This window comes from Parasteatoda tepidariorum, chromosome 10 (genome assembly GCF_982258835.1).
Source record: "Parasteatoda tepidariorum strain Cologne lab strain chromosome 10, Ptep-v5.0, whole genome shotgun sequence".
NCBI lineage: Eukaryota > Metazoa > Arthropoda > Arachnida > Araneae > Theridiidae > Parasteatoda > Parasteatoda tepidariorum.
Genome location: NC_141764.1, coordinates 54,816,794 through 54,834,853, shown reverse-complemented (window position 1 = coordinate 54,834,853; position 18,060 = coordinate 54,816,794). Strand labels below are relative to the sequence as shown.

The 18,060-nt window shown below is 28.4% G+C and overlaps 1 protein-coding gene across 6 annotated transcripts in view; it reads left to right on the top strand.

Moving 5' to 3' along the window:
* The window catches only part of LOC107452990 (cell adhesion molecule Dscam1), a 308,431-nt gene that overhangs the window by 139,662 nt on the left and 150,709 nt on the right, over positions 1–18,060 (top strand). For 4 of the 6 annotated variants that reach the window (XR_015429856.1, XM_087153625.1, XM_087153626.1 and 1 more), the window contains exons 7-9: positions 4,216–4,623; positions 10,526–10,687; positions 12,888–13,172. Coding sequence is in view for 4 of the 6 variants with exons in the window: in XM_087153625.1 (XP_087009751.1) it covers positions 4,216–4,623; positions 10,526–10,687; positions 12,888–13,172 (855 nt within the window). In the remaining 2 variants the exon portion in view is untranslated. The remainder of the gene's footprint in view (positions 1–4,215; positions 4,624–10,525; positions 10,688–12,887; positions 13,173–18,060) is intronic. The other 2 variants (XR_015429858.1, XM_087153628.1) reach the window with 1 other exon arrangement.

The following is an 18,060-nucleotide window of genomic DNA, read 5'->3' as shown; positions in this document are numbered from 1 at the left end:
GTTTTATTTGATGAATTAATTTCAATTTCGTTTTTTTTTTCGTTAAAAAAATACTCGAAAAAATGGCTCTTTGAAGATAATTTTTTCAAATCCCATTTTTTCCTGGTTGGCCCTTTTTCTGCTGGTTGGATAGCCTGGTTGGTAAAGAGCTGTATTCACGTTCTTGAGAACTCTATTTCAAATGCAGCAGGCAATAGACTCCTCATGTAGTAAATGGTGACTAGTACACGTTCAATCTGTCGGGTCACGAAATCCTTCATGTTCTCAAACCTCTCGGGGTACTTGATTAGAGATTGATCGTTCTCTGCTTCAAGTCAAAACTAATCTCTGTGGATTAATGAATGGGTGTATGAATGGGCCCACCTTATAAACGGGTGTGACGTATAGATATGGCAGAAGTCGAATTGTTGGTAATAGAAAGAGCAACTAGAATACAGGAACAATAGTATCCCCAGTGAATTAATGGCCAACGACAGTGTTTCCCATAGTGTGGTGCGCTTTCCCCCAGAGGTACGGAAGCAGTTTATCGGGGGTCCGGGTTCTTATGCGAAATATCTTGCAGCAAACGAAAATTTCAAAACATTTTTTTTAAAAATAAAGCTAGCCATTAAAATTTACGATTACGTATTTTTCTATTGACTATTTTTTTCAGAGTTAACAGTTAATAATTAGTGTTTTCAACAACCAGTTGTGATTTTTAACTTTTGTGCAATTTTTTTATAGTAAAAAATACATTAATTTTTTATTAGTGGTACACAGCGTTACGAAAAATGTAGAAAGGGTCATAGGTTCACACAAAAGTCATAAGTTTTGGAAACACTGGCCTGCGAAAACAGCAAAAGCACACGTTCAATTTCATAATCTATGTATTGTTACTATTAACTTCTCAACCTAAACTTAAATTTTTTTTTTATAATATTTCAACTTATTGACTAAAATATTATGTATCAATTTGCTTACAAAAGCGCTGATTTTTTTTCGAATTGATATAATGCTTTCAGCTACATACGAAAATGAGTATTTCATTATTTATAGCAAACAACAGTTACAAACAGACAAAAATAAAACAAAAATTAATGGTTATTACTTTTTACATTACTTAAAAGACAGTTAAATTTTAACAGCGCACGTTTAATTTCACAACTCATTTATTATTACTACAAACTTTCTAACTTCAACTTTCAGAATTTTGCTTTAATATTTCAACTTACTTTTATTTTAAAAATCATTATGCAATTTCAACTATTTAGATTCGCAACTTTAATTTCAGAAAAATATTTTGCGTGACTTTGTTATTTATTCTTAACACCAAAATATTAACTTAACACCTCTAATTTCAGTCACATTTTCACACTGTTATTTATTTATGTAAAATTACACAATATGAATTTTCTTATTTTTATCACTTATTATCATATTAAAGTTATTAATTTATTCATTTATTGAAAAACATCTTCAGAAAATCTTTAGAAAATATGCATTAATTTTCTATATTAAGAAATATGAATAAATATTCAAAATTTTAAAAATTAAGACCTTTTTTTTTAAAGTACATATAAAAATATCATCGAGCGTCTCTAAAAATCTATATATCTTTGATCAATATATATTAATAACACAATGCAATGAGCTTGCAACTGCAGTTATCTTAAATATTATTTTCAATTATTTTACAACGAAAGACTTTTCTTATTTAAATAACTTATAATGTCTTATAATATCTAACAATAACCTTTAATATCAAATATATGATTTAAATTGAAGAAACATAGCAAAACATAAAATTTTTTTAAATTAATGAAGTTAGAAGAAAATTTAAACTATATTGATCAAAGTACCTATAGCATTTTGTTAATTGAAAACTATTTTTCAACAGTGAAGTTAATGTTTGTCTTGAAAATATACAAGCAAAACTACAATCTGTGTTTTGTAGAACTAATTATAATAGTTTGCATCGATATGAAAAACAAGAGTATAAAATAATTCAGCTATTTTTATAATGACGTCATAAAAACAAAATTAAACAAACTTTATACAGTCTACTCATTTCTCGAAAGATTATTTTTCGTGACATTATAGTCAGAACATCTATTAAAATAAGAAAATGTTCAATGCATTTCTAACTTTTAACAAAGCCGAACGAAGAATAATAAGATTCGGTGTCTTTCATATCAACTATTTTTCTCGAAATAGAATTTTTTGTAGTGTTAAAAGGGTGTAGTTCTTTATATTCTCCATAGATAATAACTTAATTTAAATTCATGTTTTTCTTTGAATAATGATTTTGGCGGTGCGAAAGAGAAAATTTTGGTTTCTCTATCAAAATTGAGATCGAATTTACTGGAGTGTGGCCATCATTTTGACACAATTTGAATTTCTATTTCTTAAAGAAAATGAATATCTCCCCTTATCTAAAAGAAACATACATTAAAATTACATTTTATGATATCACCACAAAGAGAAAAGGAAATTTAAATATATCATATAAATATAAACTAGTTTACTATCAATTACTTTCCTTATTTTTTTTAATTATTAAATCATTCTGTATGTATTTTGCCTGAAGAGAAATTATAAACCTATTATATTATTTTTGCCTAACAGTAAAATGTCAGTTTTCAGCTCCCATGTTGTTAAAACACAGTTTTATCTTTCTTGCAATGAAAAATCTTTTGTCAAATTTTAATCAGAGTTTTCATAGATTATTTAAAGCACTTTTGTTGTATGATGCAATTTTTTTAACAAAAAAATTTTTGAAATTTAAATTTATTGACAGTTTATTCTGAATGAGGTCTTGTTGGGTAATTCAGTCTATCATTTTTTGTAGCCTTACAAAATATATTTATTTCCCTAAAACCATATGAATCATAGATTTAGTAAAGATGCAATAAAAAATATCAAGGAAGTTGTATTTTTTGACAAAAATTATGTTTTCTCAAAAAGATTTTAACTTTAAAAAGCATTTATTATTTAGAGATATTTATTCAAAAAAGTTTTCATATAAATATTTATGGTATTTATAAGTAAGGTTATGTTACGTAGGTATTTCAATGATTTATTATGAAATTTTCCTGTTTTAAATGAGCATTTTATGCCCAATAGTATACTTTTATACTAATTTTTTACAAATTCTGATATGCATTTGCAGTTGTGGAACGATCGTTTTTATGTAATATAACTGAAAGACTTCATCGATAAATTATTTATCATTTATAAACTAATCGTAAAAAACACTTTTTTCACATTATATTGTTCTATAATTCAACTTTCTTAACGATGTGTTCATCGAAAGTAAAATTAAAAAGTTTGAATGCGAATAATCAATAATAAGGCACATTTGAGAAAATACGCACCATGAACTACTAAAGTATAAACTCTCCCGTTCTTGTTTTTGTTTAATTCAGCCAATATTGAACTGAATTGAAAAATGTATTCAATAAAATGTTTTAATATGTAACTTTAAGAAGATTATGACTTTTTTTAATTTACTGCATATTTATAAATGAGATATACATTCTGTATTTTGTAAAATGTAACTTAATGTTAAAAAAAAATATTTATACTTTAACACATAGTTTTACACATAGTAAATTTTTAATATTCAATGCGCTAAATATTATGCAAATACTTTAATAAGAAATACGTATATAGGCACAAAAAGTAGCCTCTGAAAGAAGCCAAAATTCGTTTATGAACTTACACGAGAGAGTGATAAATCATCTCTCTCTACTTTCTTGTAGAATGTTTGTATAAAATTGTTGTTTTAATTCTTAATATGGCATATTCCCAATTAATCGCCATTTTCTGAAAAAAAAATGAATAAATTTGTAACATTGTGTAGCACATGAAACGGCTGTTTTTAGAGCCTCGTATGTTCTTTGCGATTCAACTTTTTTTTCGAATTTACACATTAGACAAAAACTCTTTAAAGAATAGCTAAAATATTGGGTTACAAACTGAATTTCGCAAACTAGCATAAGATGAAAATTATAGTTTACTTATAATATATGTCTCTTTAATGAATAAATATCTAATTTATTTAAAGTTAATTATTACACTCTTTCAATTATTATACTCTATTGATTATATTCTGATTTTTTTCTAAGAATTAAAATTTTTGGCTGAACTTTATTGCTTTCTCACGCACTCTTTTCTTTCTCTCTTTCTCTTTCACTCTATCTTTCACTGCACTTCAAAATACCATCCCACCTGCAGAGGATGCTCCAGTTTTCACTTTCGCCTTTTCGGAACAGGCAGTCTACCCTGGATCATCAGTGTCACTCAAGTGTTCTGCGTCCGGTAACCCTTTGCCACAAGTCACGTGGTTAGTGGATGGCATGCCTATACCTGAAGCGTACCATATAAGAGTCGGTGATTACGTTAGCGATGAAAGGACAGTTAACAGCTATGTCAACATTTCGAGCATCACGGTAGAGGATGGAGGGTCATATCAGTGCCTTGCTCAAAATGGAGTGAAACTCATAGAACATTCCAAAAGGCTAAATGTGTACGGCCCTCCCTTTATCAGGACAATGAGGAATTTAACTGCACTAGATGGACAGATAATTACAGTTCACTGCCCAGTATCTGGATACCCCATATCTAAAGTTTATTGGGAAAGAGGTAAGTTATATTCGGGTCATATTGAATGAAAGAGGAAGATAGATAGAGAGAGAGAGAATGTGTGAATGAATTTTTAAAATTACTTTTAATATAATTAATCTTAAATTAATAAAAAAATTAGAAAACACTGGATGAAAAGTTCCTATCTAACAAAATATTTTAGTAATATCGATTTTCGTGTTAACTATTTGAGTAAATTGAATGAAGAATATAAACATAGCAGTGCAAACAAATATTTTGGACTAAATTATTTTCCTAGAAGAATAATATTAAAAAACAAAAACAAAAAACAGACTTAACTTCCCCAAATGAGAATTATTGAAATTACATTAAAATGAAATTAACAAAATCAATATATTAAAAAGATATTTTAAAATAGAAAAAAGGAATGAGTTAAATGAGTGCATTAAAAAAATATTTTAAAAGTGAAAAGCGAAGGAATTAAATTCAATAAATTAAATGAATATAGTAAAAATATATTTTAAAACAGAAAAAATGGATGAATTAAATGAGAATATTAAAAATATATCTAAAAAAATGAATGAATTGAAAGAATATATTAAAAATATATTTAAAAAAAATATTAGAAAATACAAAATAAATAAAAATAATAAAACAGAAAACAAATACTGAAAAGATATGCTGTCGCTGTTAGTTCATACGAGTATATACGCAAATTATATGTTTTCTAATATTGCATAAATATAGCCAAAGCCAAATCTATCTGTACAATTGCGTGATACAACACAATAATTTTTTTTATCACTTTTTTACTCACTTTACACCTTTTATTTTTTTAATAATATTTATTATTTGAAAAAAAATATTTAATTTCCTTGTATTTCTCTTTTTTTAAAAACATATGTTTTTTTAGTTTCTTTGCCTTTTTATTTAATTTTATGGATTCTATGCACTTGAAATTTATGCGCAGTAAGTGAAACTCAATAATTTTATTATTTTTAATTTTCTTTCTTAATCTCTCTTTTCTTTAAATATTTTTTGCCTCTTTTTGTGTTATTTGTAGCTATTTTATATTTATGTTCATGGAAGTTTTGTATTTTCTATCTATCTATTATCTTCTAAATAATTTAAATAAATTTCTTTTCAAATGTATACATATATCTCTTTCAAAAAAACTACATTTTATTATTTTATGTGAAAAAATCCAAAACATTTGCATATGATTATTTCAAATCTATTTTTTATGTTCCTTTATTTTCCATTAAATGAAAAAAAAAAAATATGAGTTTCAGAAAAAAATAAAGTAAACTACTTTCAATCACTTTTCCCCAGCAAAATAAACTTCGTATCTTCATCCCAAATCACTATTCTTCTTCATTCAATACTTGATTTCTTGTGTCAATAAACCAAGAAAAATAGTAGATCCAACCCAAGTCCGAAATTTAATTTCATCCGGTTTTAAGCCTTACAGTACTCAAATAATCGAAGACCGCAAGTCCTGAACAAACTGTAACAACTCTTCCCCCACAGACGACCCGATAACATCCTTTTCCCAGACTTCATCCACGTATATCTTACTATTGCAGCGCCAGAAAATAGTCCTTCCATTTAGTACAAGGCATACAGTAGTGTGGATGGGATATCGATATATCGCGGGTTATCATAGAAGCTCTGAAATGATCGATTTATCCCACTCCAAAAGGTCTTTTTGACCGCTCTGAAGAGGTCATTACTGCTGTGCGTGACTTCGTTCTTTTGTACTATTTTTTTCCGATCTTCGTTTTCTTTTATCTCCAGGCGATCGGTAATGCAGCAAAGCTACAAGAAAGAAACTGTTTTCGGAAGGAAATACTAGTGTTCGCTCCAGTTGATGGAAATGTAGATATCGAATAAGAATTCGATTGGGATTAATTTTCGATTCTCGTTTAAAAGGTTTTAGTTAGGGCTTTTATATATTCATTAGAAACAGTAATAAATGAAAGAAATTGTAAGAGATAACCCATTGAGGAACAGAAAGACTGACAACGACAGTCTTATGCAAGTGGATAGCATTTATCTCAATAATTCCTTTCTAAAAACACAGGTTATTTAGTAAATTTGTTAATTAATACACTGAGAAAAAAAGTATAATTAAAACTACCAGAATAATGGAAAATTTAGTGATATGTGGAAACCCGAAAAGCTCATTATTTTTTTCTAGAGTGCTTTAGTAATAATTTTGGTAACATGAACAGTAAAACATAATTTTATAATATACGATAAAATTTGGTAAATTTTCGTAATATTTGGTAATTTCATCAAGATGCATGGCATAAAAATAATTTATTTGGTAAAATTTACTGATCAAATTTGTATTTTTTACTAAATGTGTTGTAATATGAAGTACAATTTTGAAAACTATAGTTTTTGATAAAACTTTACCGTATTAAACTAAAAAATGAAGAAATGATGAAATTTATAGTACATTTAGTTAATGTTTCAAGATAAATTACTTTAATGTCTAGCAACTATCATTCTGATTATCATTCAAACATAATAGTTTTAAACATGATCACTTTAAATATCTTTAAAAAGTTATGCTGCTGTGTATAAATAATATCTACTGCTAAGTTCTAATATGCAATGTGATGTGTTTCAGTAAAAAGATTTACTTAATTTCTTACAACGCAATGAAAAACAACTTTACTAAAAAAAATATTTATTTAGTAGATATATTCAAACAATATTGAGTAATATGCTATGTAATGTGTTTTTTTTTTTTTTTGCTATATGTGTGTATATACACCGAAGAGCCGTTACATTATGACCACCCTCCATCTATAACAATGGGCTCGCCCAGGTTTTCATGGTTTCTCGCCCAGGAACAATGCTTTCATGGGGCATATTAGAACCCATAATCCTCATAGAACAATCCCTGACGTCTGTAAGCTACTTGAACATAGTTGCAGACCAGGTTCGCCCATTCATGGCGACAGTTTTTCCTGCGGGAAAAGGTGTCTACCAACAGGATAATGCACCATGTCATAAGGGTCGAATCGTCATGGATTGGTTCGAGGAACATTCCAGTGTCTTTCAAGTCATGTCTTGACCCCCAAATTCACCTGACCTTAATCCAATACAGCACTTGTTGTCCTACTTGGAAAGCCAAATTCGTGCTGCCACGCTACCCCCTCGCAATGTGAGGGAATTGCAGGACCAGTTGGTGAGCGCTTGGTACCAGATACCTCAGACTACTTATCATCACCTTGTGGAATCAATGCAACGGCGATAATTAAAGCTTATATTTAATTGATATTAAAATTCACAAATTATGAGAATTTTGCTATGACCTAATACCAAAAATAAATTATTCAAATTTTTTTTCCTCATATTTCAATTAGAAATATTTTTCTAGCACTTTTATTTTATATTAAAGTAATGTTGAAGGAGATAGTCGAGATAAAATTTCCATCTTTAATAAACTAAATTATATCACACTACGTATCTGAACCTATAAGAAATTTAATAACTAATTTCATTATAAACATTAAATATACATTAAAGCTCTTATAAAAAGCAATTCAAAACTTTTACGTCCTCAAAAAAATATGTTTACATGGGAAAATTTAGACAAATTGGAATTTCCTACCTAAGTAAAAGCCCTTCCAAGTATCCAAAAATTAATTATTTAAAAATCAATAGATGCAGTCATATACAGTTAAAATTACAAATTTTAATTTTCTATTACAATAAATTTTCTTGTTCACAATTTTTCCCCGTATTATCCAGGTAATTATATTTTCCCTGTTCTGAGAAAGTTCCAAATCTATTTTAGTGTCATACTTTTATGCGTTTTGAGAATTTTTAAATAATATATTTAATTATTTTTAATTCTATAAGCACAGGATGTAGGTTTCAGAAATTTCTTAAGCAGAACTTAATTTAATATTATTTACATGTGTTTCTTTCAAATAACATTCTATTAAAACATTAATATATATATATATTTTTAAATATATGTTTTGTATCTTTTTATATAATTTTTATACACATAAGATAAACTATTTTTAACACAATTTCTTATTCTTATAAAAATTCTTTTTCGTATTTTTTCAGTTTTTTCAAGTGTAATTCAAATATAATAAAACAAAATTTTAAAAATATAAAATTTAATCTACTTCTTACTATTATGTTTGTCATTAGAACAAACAAAGTAATATATGGTGAATACTTGCAAATTTTTATAAATATATATATATATATATATATATATATATATATATATATATATATATATATATATATATATATATATATATATATATATATATATATATATATATATATATATGCAACAAAATAAATAAATACAAGAAAACACGAAGAAAGTTAACAAAAACAATAAGTTTAATTTATTCCGCATAAGCTGCAAGTAAGCAAAAGATATAACCTTTTCATCAGCCCACACAATTATATCCGCATCCCTGTTTTTTTTTTTTTTAAATCAGATTTTTTTTTATTATTGTTTCCCGCCCCCCTTTTTTTCATATGTCTATAATTTTCTTTTGTTTTATCTTCATTTTGAACTTATATATATATATATATATATATATATATATATATATATATATATATATATATATATATATATATATATATATATATATATATCAAAAATAGGGTTTTGAAAGTTAAAAAAAATAAGTTAAAAGTTTTTAATTTTAATTATATCATTTCCTTTAAAGAAGAAAATTAAATCTTTCAACTATTTAATATTGCATTATAAATAAAAGTGAAATTTAATTTGTCACTTTTAAAAAATTTTTATTACATCCTGATCCTCGTATACCTCGATTTGCATGATTATATTTAATGTGAAGAAGTGAGAGAGTATAGAAGTTATTAAAGTTAATCTGTGTATGTTGAATGGTATCGTTTAGCTCATACGGCAAAATTGTTTTGTGTTGAAGCATAAAATAATTATATTTTCATAGTCTTAAATCATAGGCATCTAAAATGTTTATATATATATATATATATATATATATATATATATATATATATATATATATATATATATATATATATATATATATATATATATATATATATATATATATATATATATATATATATATATATATATATATATATATATATATATATATATATATATATATATATATATATATATATATATATATATATATATATATATATATATATATATATATATATATATATATATATATATATATATATATATATATATATATATATATATATATATATATATATATGTATATAAGCCTTATTAATCTGTTAATTTTTAACGATATTTATCACTTCACATAACGAAAAAATAGTAATAATATCACATAATGACTCATAAACTGTATTCATACCTAAAAAGTGATTTTGGAATAAACACATACTAAAACTAAACTCAGCTGCGCGACAGTCCTTAGAAGGCCAAGGCCTACTGTGTCCATCTCAGTTTTCTTGACCTTGGGCTCTGGGGTGCAGGAGCAGATGTTCCGGTCAGATGATCAGCCGTGCGCGGAACTCCCAGTGTTTAGTTCCCAAGCATGCTTGGTACTCATTCATCGACCCACTGAAGGGATGAAAGGCTGAGTCAACCTTGCCCGACCCGAGGGTCGCACCAGGGACCTGTGGCACGAAAGCGCGAAGAGCTACCGCTCAACCACCGGGCGTCATAAACACATACTGCTAGTGTTAAAAAACTATTTCCTATTCTATGTAAAGAACAATGAGATTAAAATCTGTCCTTCTATTTAAAAAAAAAATGGAAATCTTTAGCAGAAATTGGATAAGCATTACAAGGGCTTCAGCAGAATTTAATATTTTATGAAACAATAATTATTTTTATTCAACACTCTTTTCGCTTTATTGCATGTAATTTTCTTTCAAAACAATGTTCGTGAACACATTTTTTTACTAGAAGGTCGTCCACTTCCTCATAACCACAGGCAGAAGACTTATCCAAATGGAACACTCGTTATCGAAGATTTGCAGCGAGCTCATGATAGTGGAAAGTACCATTGTGTTGCTGAAAATAATAGGAGTAGGACAGCAAGGAGAGAAGTCTCCCTAAATATTATGGGTAAGGACAGTATTTTATTTTGAAGTATAACCAAGAAATGAGATCTTATCTAAGTAAGCGAATAAAAATTTTTCTGCTGCACTGTAAAAAGTTTCGGTATACAGTTGCCAATATTTTCAGTGTTAAGATAAACTAACTATGCTTTTAACTGCAAAACTGTAATTATCGTGCAAAAGATATTTTAAGAGAGACAAAATAAAAATAAAAATTAATGAATTGGTGCAAATAAATAAATGAAAATGTGCTTGCTTTTAAGCGAACTCTTTTCGGCAACACAACCATAAGTTGATTCAGATGCACTTAAAAATGCATATTTTCAGCAAACTAACAAAAATTGAACTATAAATATTTGAACATATAACAGTGAAAATGTAAAGTAAAAAAAATTTAGTTCACCTCAACTCCAAAAATTTTGACAAATATACACCATATTCCTTTGCAGTTTAGGAACATCTTTGCTTGTTAGATTACAAATAAATATCTTTTATGCTTTTATTGTAATCCAGAATTTCTGAGGTGCAACAGCGAAACACTTACTGTAAATCCAACTATAATTTCCTTTCGCTTTCGTATCTCAGACTACAAATATTACCAACTCAAGTTTCATAGTTTTAATAAATCTAACCATTCTTTTTAACATTTAACAATACATTTATTAACAGTAAAAGTATACTTAATGTAAAGCTTTTTCTATCTATATATTCTCACGAATACAAACATATAGCTTGTAAAAGATATCATTTTTAATGTTTTATCTATATCGTGTCGCAAATGAATATCTTAAAAACAAATGAAGAAACAAGATCCTTGGTGCAATCTATTTCTGCTTCAACCAATATTTTCAATAACTCTGGATAAAAAAATAGAACGTATTTCAATAAAAAACATCCTGATTAGATTTATTCTAAAGTGATTCAAACGAATCATTATAGAAAAAAAAGTATTGTGTCAATTGACTGTCTTTTCATATTAGCTCGAAAATTCTTCTGAACTTTAAAATAGAACTGGAATTAATGAATTTTCTTACTTTATATGAATTTTTACATAGTATTATTACTTTATTTCTGCCTTTACATGTATGTATTATCTTTACATAGTTTTTGCTAATATCATTGAACTAATCATGAGAATCTTAAGAACAACTGACATCTGAACAAGGTTTAACTGAAATACGTCCCATCTTAGTGAATTCGGTCATATATTTGAATCAGAACTTTTCGTACCTTTAGGAAACTAAGTTTAAAGAAATGAAAACATAATTTCCCGTAATTTAATCATTGATATCAATTCATCACTGGTAATAAGAAGGTATAGGTAAAGATATAGATATAGATAAAGATTATGTAGATTTTATAGATAAAGACTACATAGATAATATAGGTAAAGATTACTAAATTATTTTGAAAGTCTCAGATAGTCGAAGTATTCAGATAAACTGAAAAAAAAATCCGGATCAAATTAGTGTAAAAAATGCTAGCATCCTAATTCATGCCTCCTTAAAATCAATTTCCCGAGAAATTCCTTTTACTGTTAGTTATTATGTAATTCTAATTCATGAAAAAATTCATATTCATCAAGTTTATAATCATTAATTCATCAAAATTCATATTTGCAGTAAAGCATTTACGTAATTATATGAATTCAATAATTAATAATCTAAAAATTACAACAAATTATATTTTATGTCCCTAAAAATTATATGGTTAAAGTGGACTTTACGGTACAAAGTACTCGCACTCTGAATATAAATAATGACACCATAAGAATTTCTAGAAACGAGTATTCAGCTACACTGTAAAGAAACTGGAATCAAATTACTTTAACAATATTGGCACCCTGATTTCAGCACGAGTATAATCTACTTCACTGTAAAATCTATTTTAACCGTAACTTTTTCAGTAATATTCACATAATTAAACTTATTTAGTAAGCAATACTTTAACAATTACGGCTTATCCAATTTTTTTGTCCCTTAAAATTTTATTGTAAAAATGGATTTCACAGTAGAAAGTAATGGAACCCTGAATACCAGAATTTTTTAACGTAATTTGATCCACATTTTTTTTACAAAGTAGTTCGTTATAAATTTGAAATATCCTATTAGTATATTTTCATATTATGCACTCCGCACATCCCTCACATTAAATCATTGCGAAATTATTATCATTCCCAAATAAATATAAATTATGTTTTCTTCCAGCACCACCAGTAGTAGAACCATTCTCATTTCCACTCGCATTATCGGAAGGTAAACGAGCGACTGTTACCTGTGTTGTTTCATCAGGCGATCTTCCAATTCGCATTTCATGGATGAAAGACGACCATCCCTTACCAGATGAATTACGAGGATCAATCAGCACCGTAAATGAGTTTACATCTACATTGTCATTCAGTAGCGTGTCTCAAATACACAACGGAAACTATACTTGTATAGCTTCAAATCCTGTCTCATCACGGAACTTCACAGCACATATGATCGTTAAAGGTAAATTGATTTTGCTTAATTTAAATTACTTTTTAGGCTATGTGTATAGTTCACACAAAAAAGTAGAACATCCTGATTACCTTTTGATCTAATGAACAGATTTTTATATACTAAAACTGAATCTTAGTGTTCGAAGGTATAATATTTAAGTACCTTAATTAATTATCGCAGACTGTAATTGTAGCTTTGAAATAGGATACAAAAACGTACTTTCTCTGAATAAACATACCTTTTCTTTCAACAGATTTGGATTCCTGGCCTTCAAGAGATGGGGTTAACCGCAATCTAGAAAATATGGCTTTCACAGTTTCGTCTGGAGATCCATTGAAAATTTGGATCCCTTAATGTTTATTTTGCTTTTTGCATATTTCGTCATATCTCGAGAACTTTTTAAGCGAATTAAAAACAAAATTGCCTTATAAATAAAATTCATTTATCTAGATATAATTTCATGCAAAATAAAGTCTTCATTAATAATTTATTATTTTTAATCATTTAATTTACTACCTGTCGAACAAAGTTTGAATTGCCAAGTACATAAATTTTTATATAATTTCAGAGAATGTGATTTGGCGAAGTAAAAAATTTGAGTGAAATTGAACAAATAGATCGTGAGAAATAAAATTTTAAATAGTCAAATATTTAACCTTTAGAACCTTTAAGATTGAATGCTAGTACGTGAAGATCCGTTCATTTGATTAAAAGTTTTTCTGTTCCGTTTTTATATTCATTATTTATTTATTTATTGTATTATATTACTTCCAACTACTTTGTTTTAAAAAGCATTTGCAGTCTGAACTGCGTCAGATTGCACTCGTATGGATTGCATTCCAGAAATATTTTATTTTTTCAACTCTTATCTGAACATTTCTGAAAATTAAAATTTATTTCTAACCTTTATAATTACACGTTAAAGATCCTTGCCTACCTAGAAATGAGCAGATAAATTTGATTTTAAGTTCAAATATAATAAAAAAGTTTTAAAATGTTAGAAATGGCATATTTTGAATAATTTTAACATTATGCAGCATATTTAATGGTATTATTTTTAATTTATATTGAAAAATTGCCTTATTTTAGGAAAAATAATGAAATCATAACCCATTGTTATTTGGTACCCATTGTATACAATGAAACAGAAGTTAGTAAAGAAACCATTTAATATTTTTCCCAAATATTTGGGCATGACGATCATCTTCGTTTTCTGCCGGCAGAAATAACGTTGATGGCTTTTATTACTTCAAGTTTTAAAATGATTAGGAGGGATGGGGCAAGTGGGCATTTTTGTTGTAGCAATCTCTTTTCTTTGACTAAGCTCAAAAAGGAGGACCAAAATCGAGAAACTTGTAAAGAGTTACACTCCTTAAAATAAAATAAAAAAATAAATCAGGAAAATTTACAAATTTAGCCAAATAAAAGTTGACAAAACTAAAATTGGCCATATTCAAGAAATTGCTCGTGTTTTTTAAAATCGGCGTATTTTAGGAAACACATGCCCAATAAAAAATGTACGTAATGAAAAAATTTACTCTATGAGAGAAATTTCTAGCATTATGAACGTTATTAAAACATCCTTAGTTACGTATAGTACACAAGAAGCAGACATTTTCTTCAGTTGGCATTAATATGTAATAGTATTCCTTGAGCTTGTACTAAAATATCTTTTTTTTTTAAAAGTGCAAGGTAGTTGCAGGTTTCCTAGTTTGTGAGATTTCTCTGTAAATTACCATTATTGTAGCAACTATTGAAATTCTATTTGCCTATAAAGATTAAACCCGCTTTTAGTATGCAAAAAGATTTCAGCTGTTAGATTTCTTTCTGTTTTGTTTAATTTCTTTGTTTCAAAAGATTTTTAAAGTGCGTAATTTTTAATGGGGATAGCTGTTTATTGAATCTTAGTCAATTTCCCAGCTATGAAATACAAATTAGAGTTTTTCTCAAAATTTACCCTCTCTCAAACGATTGGACAAGCTAGTTATTTCTAAACCATTTGCAAGCTTATATCTCGAAGCAATCAGAATAAAAACAATTGACAATTGCGTAAACCATTTCGGGGGTTGAAAAACAATATCAAGAGGGAAATGAATTTTCTTTGCGAAAAAAATGCACAGTGCCAATTTAGTCAGGCTCGTGATCGAATAAAATAAACATAAAGATGGTGTAGAAACATTTTGCTAAATCCCTGTAATACACTTAAATATCTATATCGGTTATATCTATAGCCTTTAGCTGACCCAAAAAGTCGTTCTAGATAATCCTTGCTTTTATACGCTATTATACACTAAGTGGTTAATTATGACCACCTGATAGTCTCCTGCAAATTGAACTATTGCGGCACAGTGTCACCTCTAGAGGTCGAAATAGCTACAAAAAGGGAATGCAAGACAAATAACCATCAATTACTTTATGTTACGAGCTGAAATATAGATAAAAAACGTGACTTAACTAAGTTTGAAAACGGGATGATTGCAGGCGCTCTAGCATTGGAACCAATATCAGCAAAACTGCTACTTTTGTGAAGTGTTCTAGAGTAGCAGTTATTAATGTGAACAGAGAGGGGACTACCAAGCTGAAACTCAACGTCTGTCTTGTAGTCTTCACAAGCTAATGAATGCTCGATTTAAAATGAGACTTGCCAGAGTTGTCCAGTCTAACAGAACAGCAGCAGTGCATTAAATAGAGAGGACTTTTTATGAAGGTGCAACTGCAAACGTCTCTGAACGAACTGCGCTCCACACATTACACCTTATAACTTATGGGACCCAACACCCTGTTCGAAAACCTTTGCTGTCAGACTTGAACAAAAGCAGGCGTCTCCAGTTTGCAATGGAGCATAAGGATTGAACAGTAGATGACCCAAAAAGTCGTTCTAGATAATCCTTGCTTTTATACGCTATTATACACTAAGTGGTTAATTATGACCACCTGATAGTCTCCTGCAAATTGAACTATTGCGGCACAGTGTCACCTCTAGAGGTCGAAATAGCTACAAAAAGGGAATGCAAGACAAATAACCATCAATTACTTTATGTTACGAGCTGAAATATAGATAAAAAACGTGACTTAACTAAGTTTGAAAACGGGATGATTGCAGGCGCTCTAGCATTGGAACCAATATCAGCAAAACTGCTACTTTTGTGAAGTGTTCTAGAGTAGCAGTTATTAATGTGAACAGAGAGGGGACTACCAAGCTGAAACTCAACGTCTGTCTTGTAGTCTTCACAAGCTAATGAATGCTCGATTTAAAATGAGACTTGCCAGAGTTGTCCAGTCTAACAGAACAGCAGTAGTGCATTAAATAGAGAGGACTTTTTATGAAGGTGCAACTGCAAACGTCTCTGAACGAACTGCGCTCCACACATTACACCTTATAACTTATGGGACCCAACACCCTGTTCGAAAACCTTTGCTGTCAGACTTGAACAAAAGCAGGCGTCTCCAGTTTGCAATGGAGCATAAGGATTGAACAGTAGATGACTGGAAAAGGGTCATGTGATCTGATGAATCGCATTTTCAATCACGCCATGCAGATTGTAGGTTTCGGATATGTCGAAAATAGCATCAAAGTATGGACCCCAACTGCATCGCCACAACACTTTTAGCTGATGGAGGCAATATAAGGTTTGAGGGATGTTTTCTCGCATTGAATGGGTCATTTGATTCCTGTGGAACAACGCACCTGGGGATAGATACTTTCAGAAAGACAATGTTCCTGCCATGCAGCTCGTATTTTTGTCAGATGGTTAGAACAACATGATGGTGACTTTACCTTGCTTCGTTGGCGCAATTACCAGTTCTCAAACCAATTGCGAATTTTTAGAATGAGACAGAATGAGGCATTAAACAGCTGGACCCAGTGCCATCCAATCTGATGGTGCAGCTCATCGGATAAGTGCAGCTCATCGGATATCTCATAGAACTTATGACAAAACAATTCGAGCAGTATTATGCGTTAAAGGTGGTCCAGCAGAGTGTTGAGGGGTGATTATAATAATTTGGCAACTCAGTGTATATTCTAACAAAATTTTACTTCTGAAAATTTCAAAAATGTATGATATTATTAATTCTATTGAATCAAAAAATTATATAACTAAGAGTTCTGTATATTATATGCGAATAAAAGTTTGTGCACCAGGTTTTGATCAAAATGTCAATTGAAAGTGGTTCAATAATAATTTAAAATAAAACTAAATAAAAAAGTGTATACATAAAAATATACTAAACTAAGTGTAATTTAATTTTTAGTTATTTAATTAAATGTATTTTATCATGGAGAAAATAATTTGGTAAAATTACCGTACTGCATGGTTGAAAAACAATATCAAGAAATCATTTCTGGTAAAAAAAAAGGCAAACAAACAAAATTCTGGAAACCAAAACAAATGCCCATGCTGTTTAAACCCTTTATTTGTTTTTGCTCACATGGTTATGATTTACTAAATTATCTTGTTTTCAAAAAAATGTAGCACTTAACTACACATTTAGTAAAATAACATGAAAAATTAACCAAAAATTAATCAAATTGCATCATAAATTATAAAACTTTGCCTTATTATTTTATCTAACTCAATTCATTTATCTAACTTAATTTTACCAAATTCCTTGCCAAAGTACTTTAATAAAAATTACATAGAGCCTTTTTGGTATTCCCCTCGAGTCAGAATTAGGGTAAATTTTACCATATCCTGTTAAATTTTACTATATTTTTTTGACTATGGTAAAATATTAATTAAAAATTGTTATTTAACCATTTTTACGAGAAATTTCTGGCAGTGTATTTGAAAATAAAGGAATAATTGAATTTATAGAAGAATGAATTATTTTTAAGTTCACAAAACTGTTAAGGGATTGGGTTATTGATTCCGTAATACTGTTAGCTGATTTACAC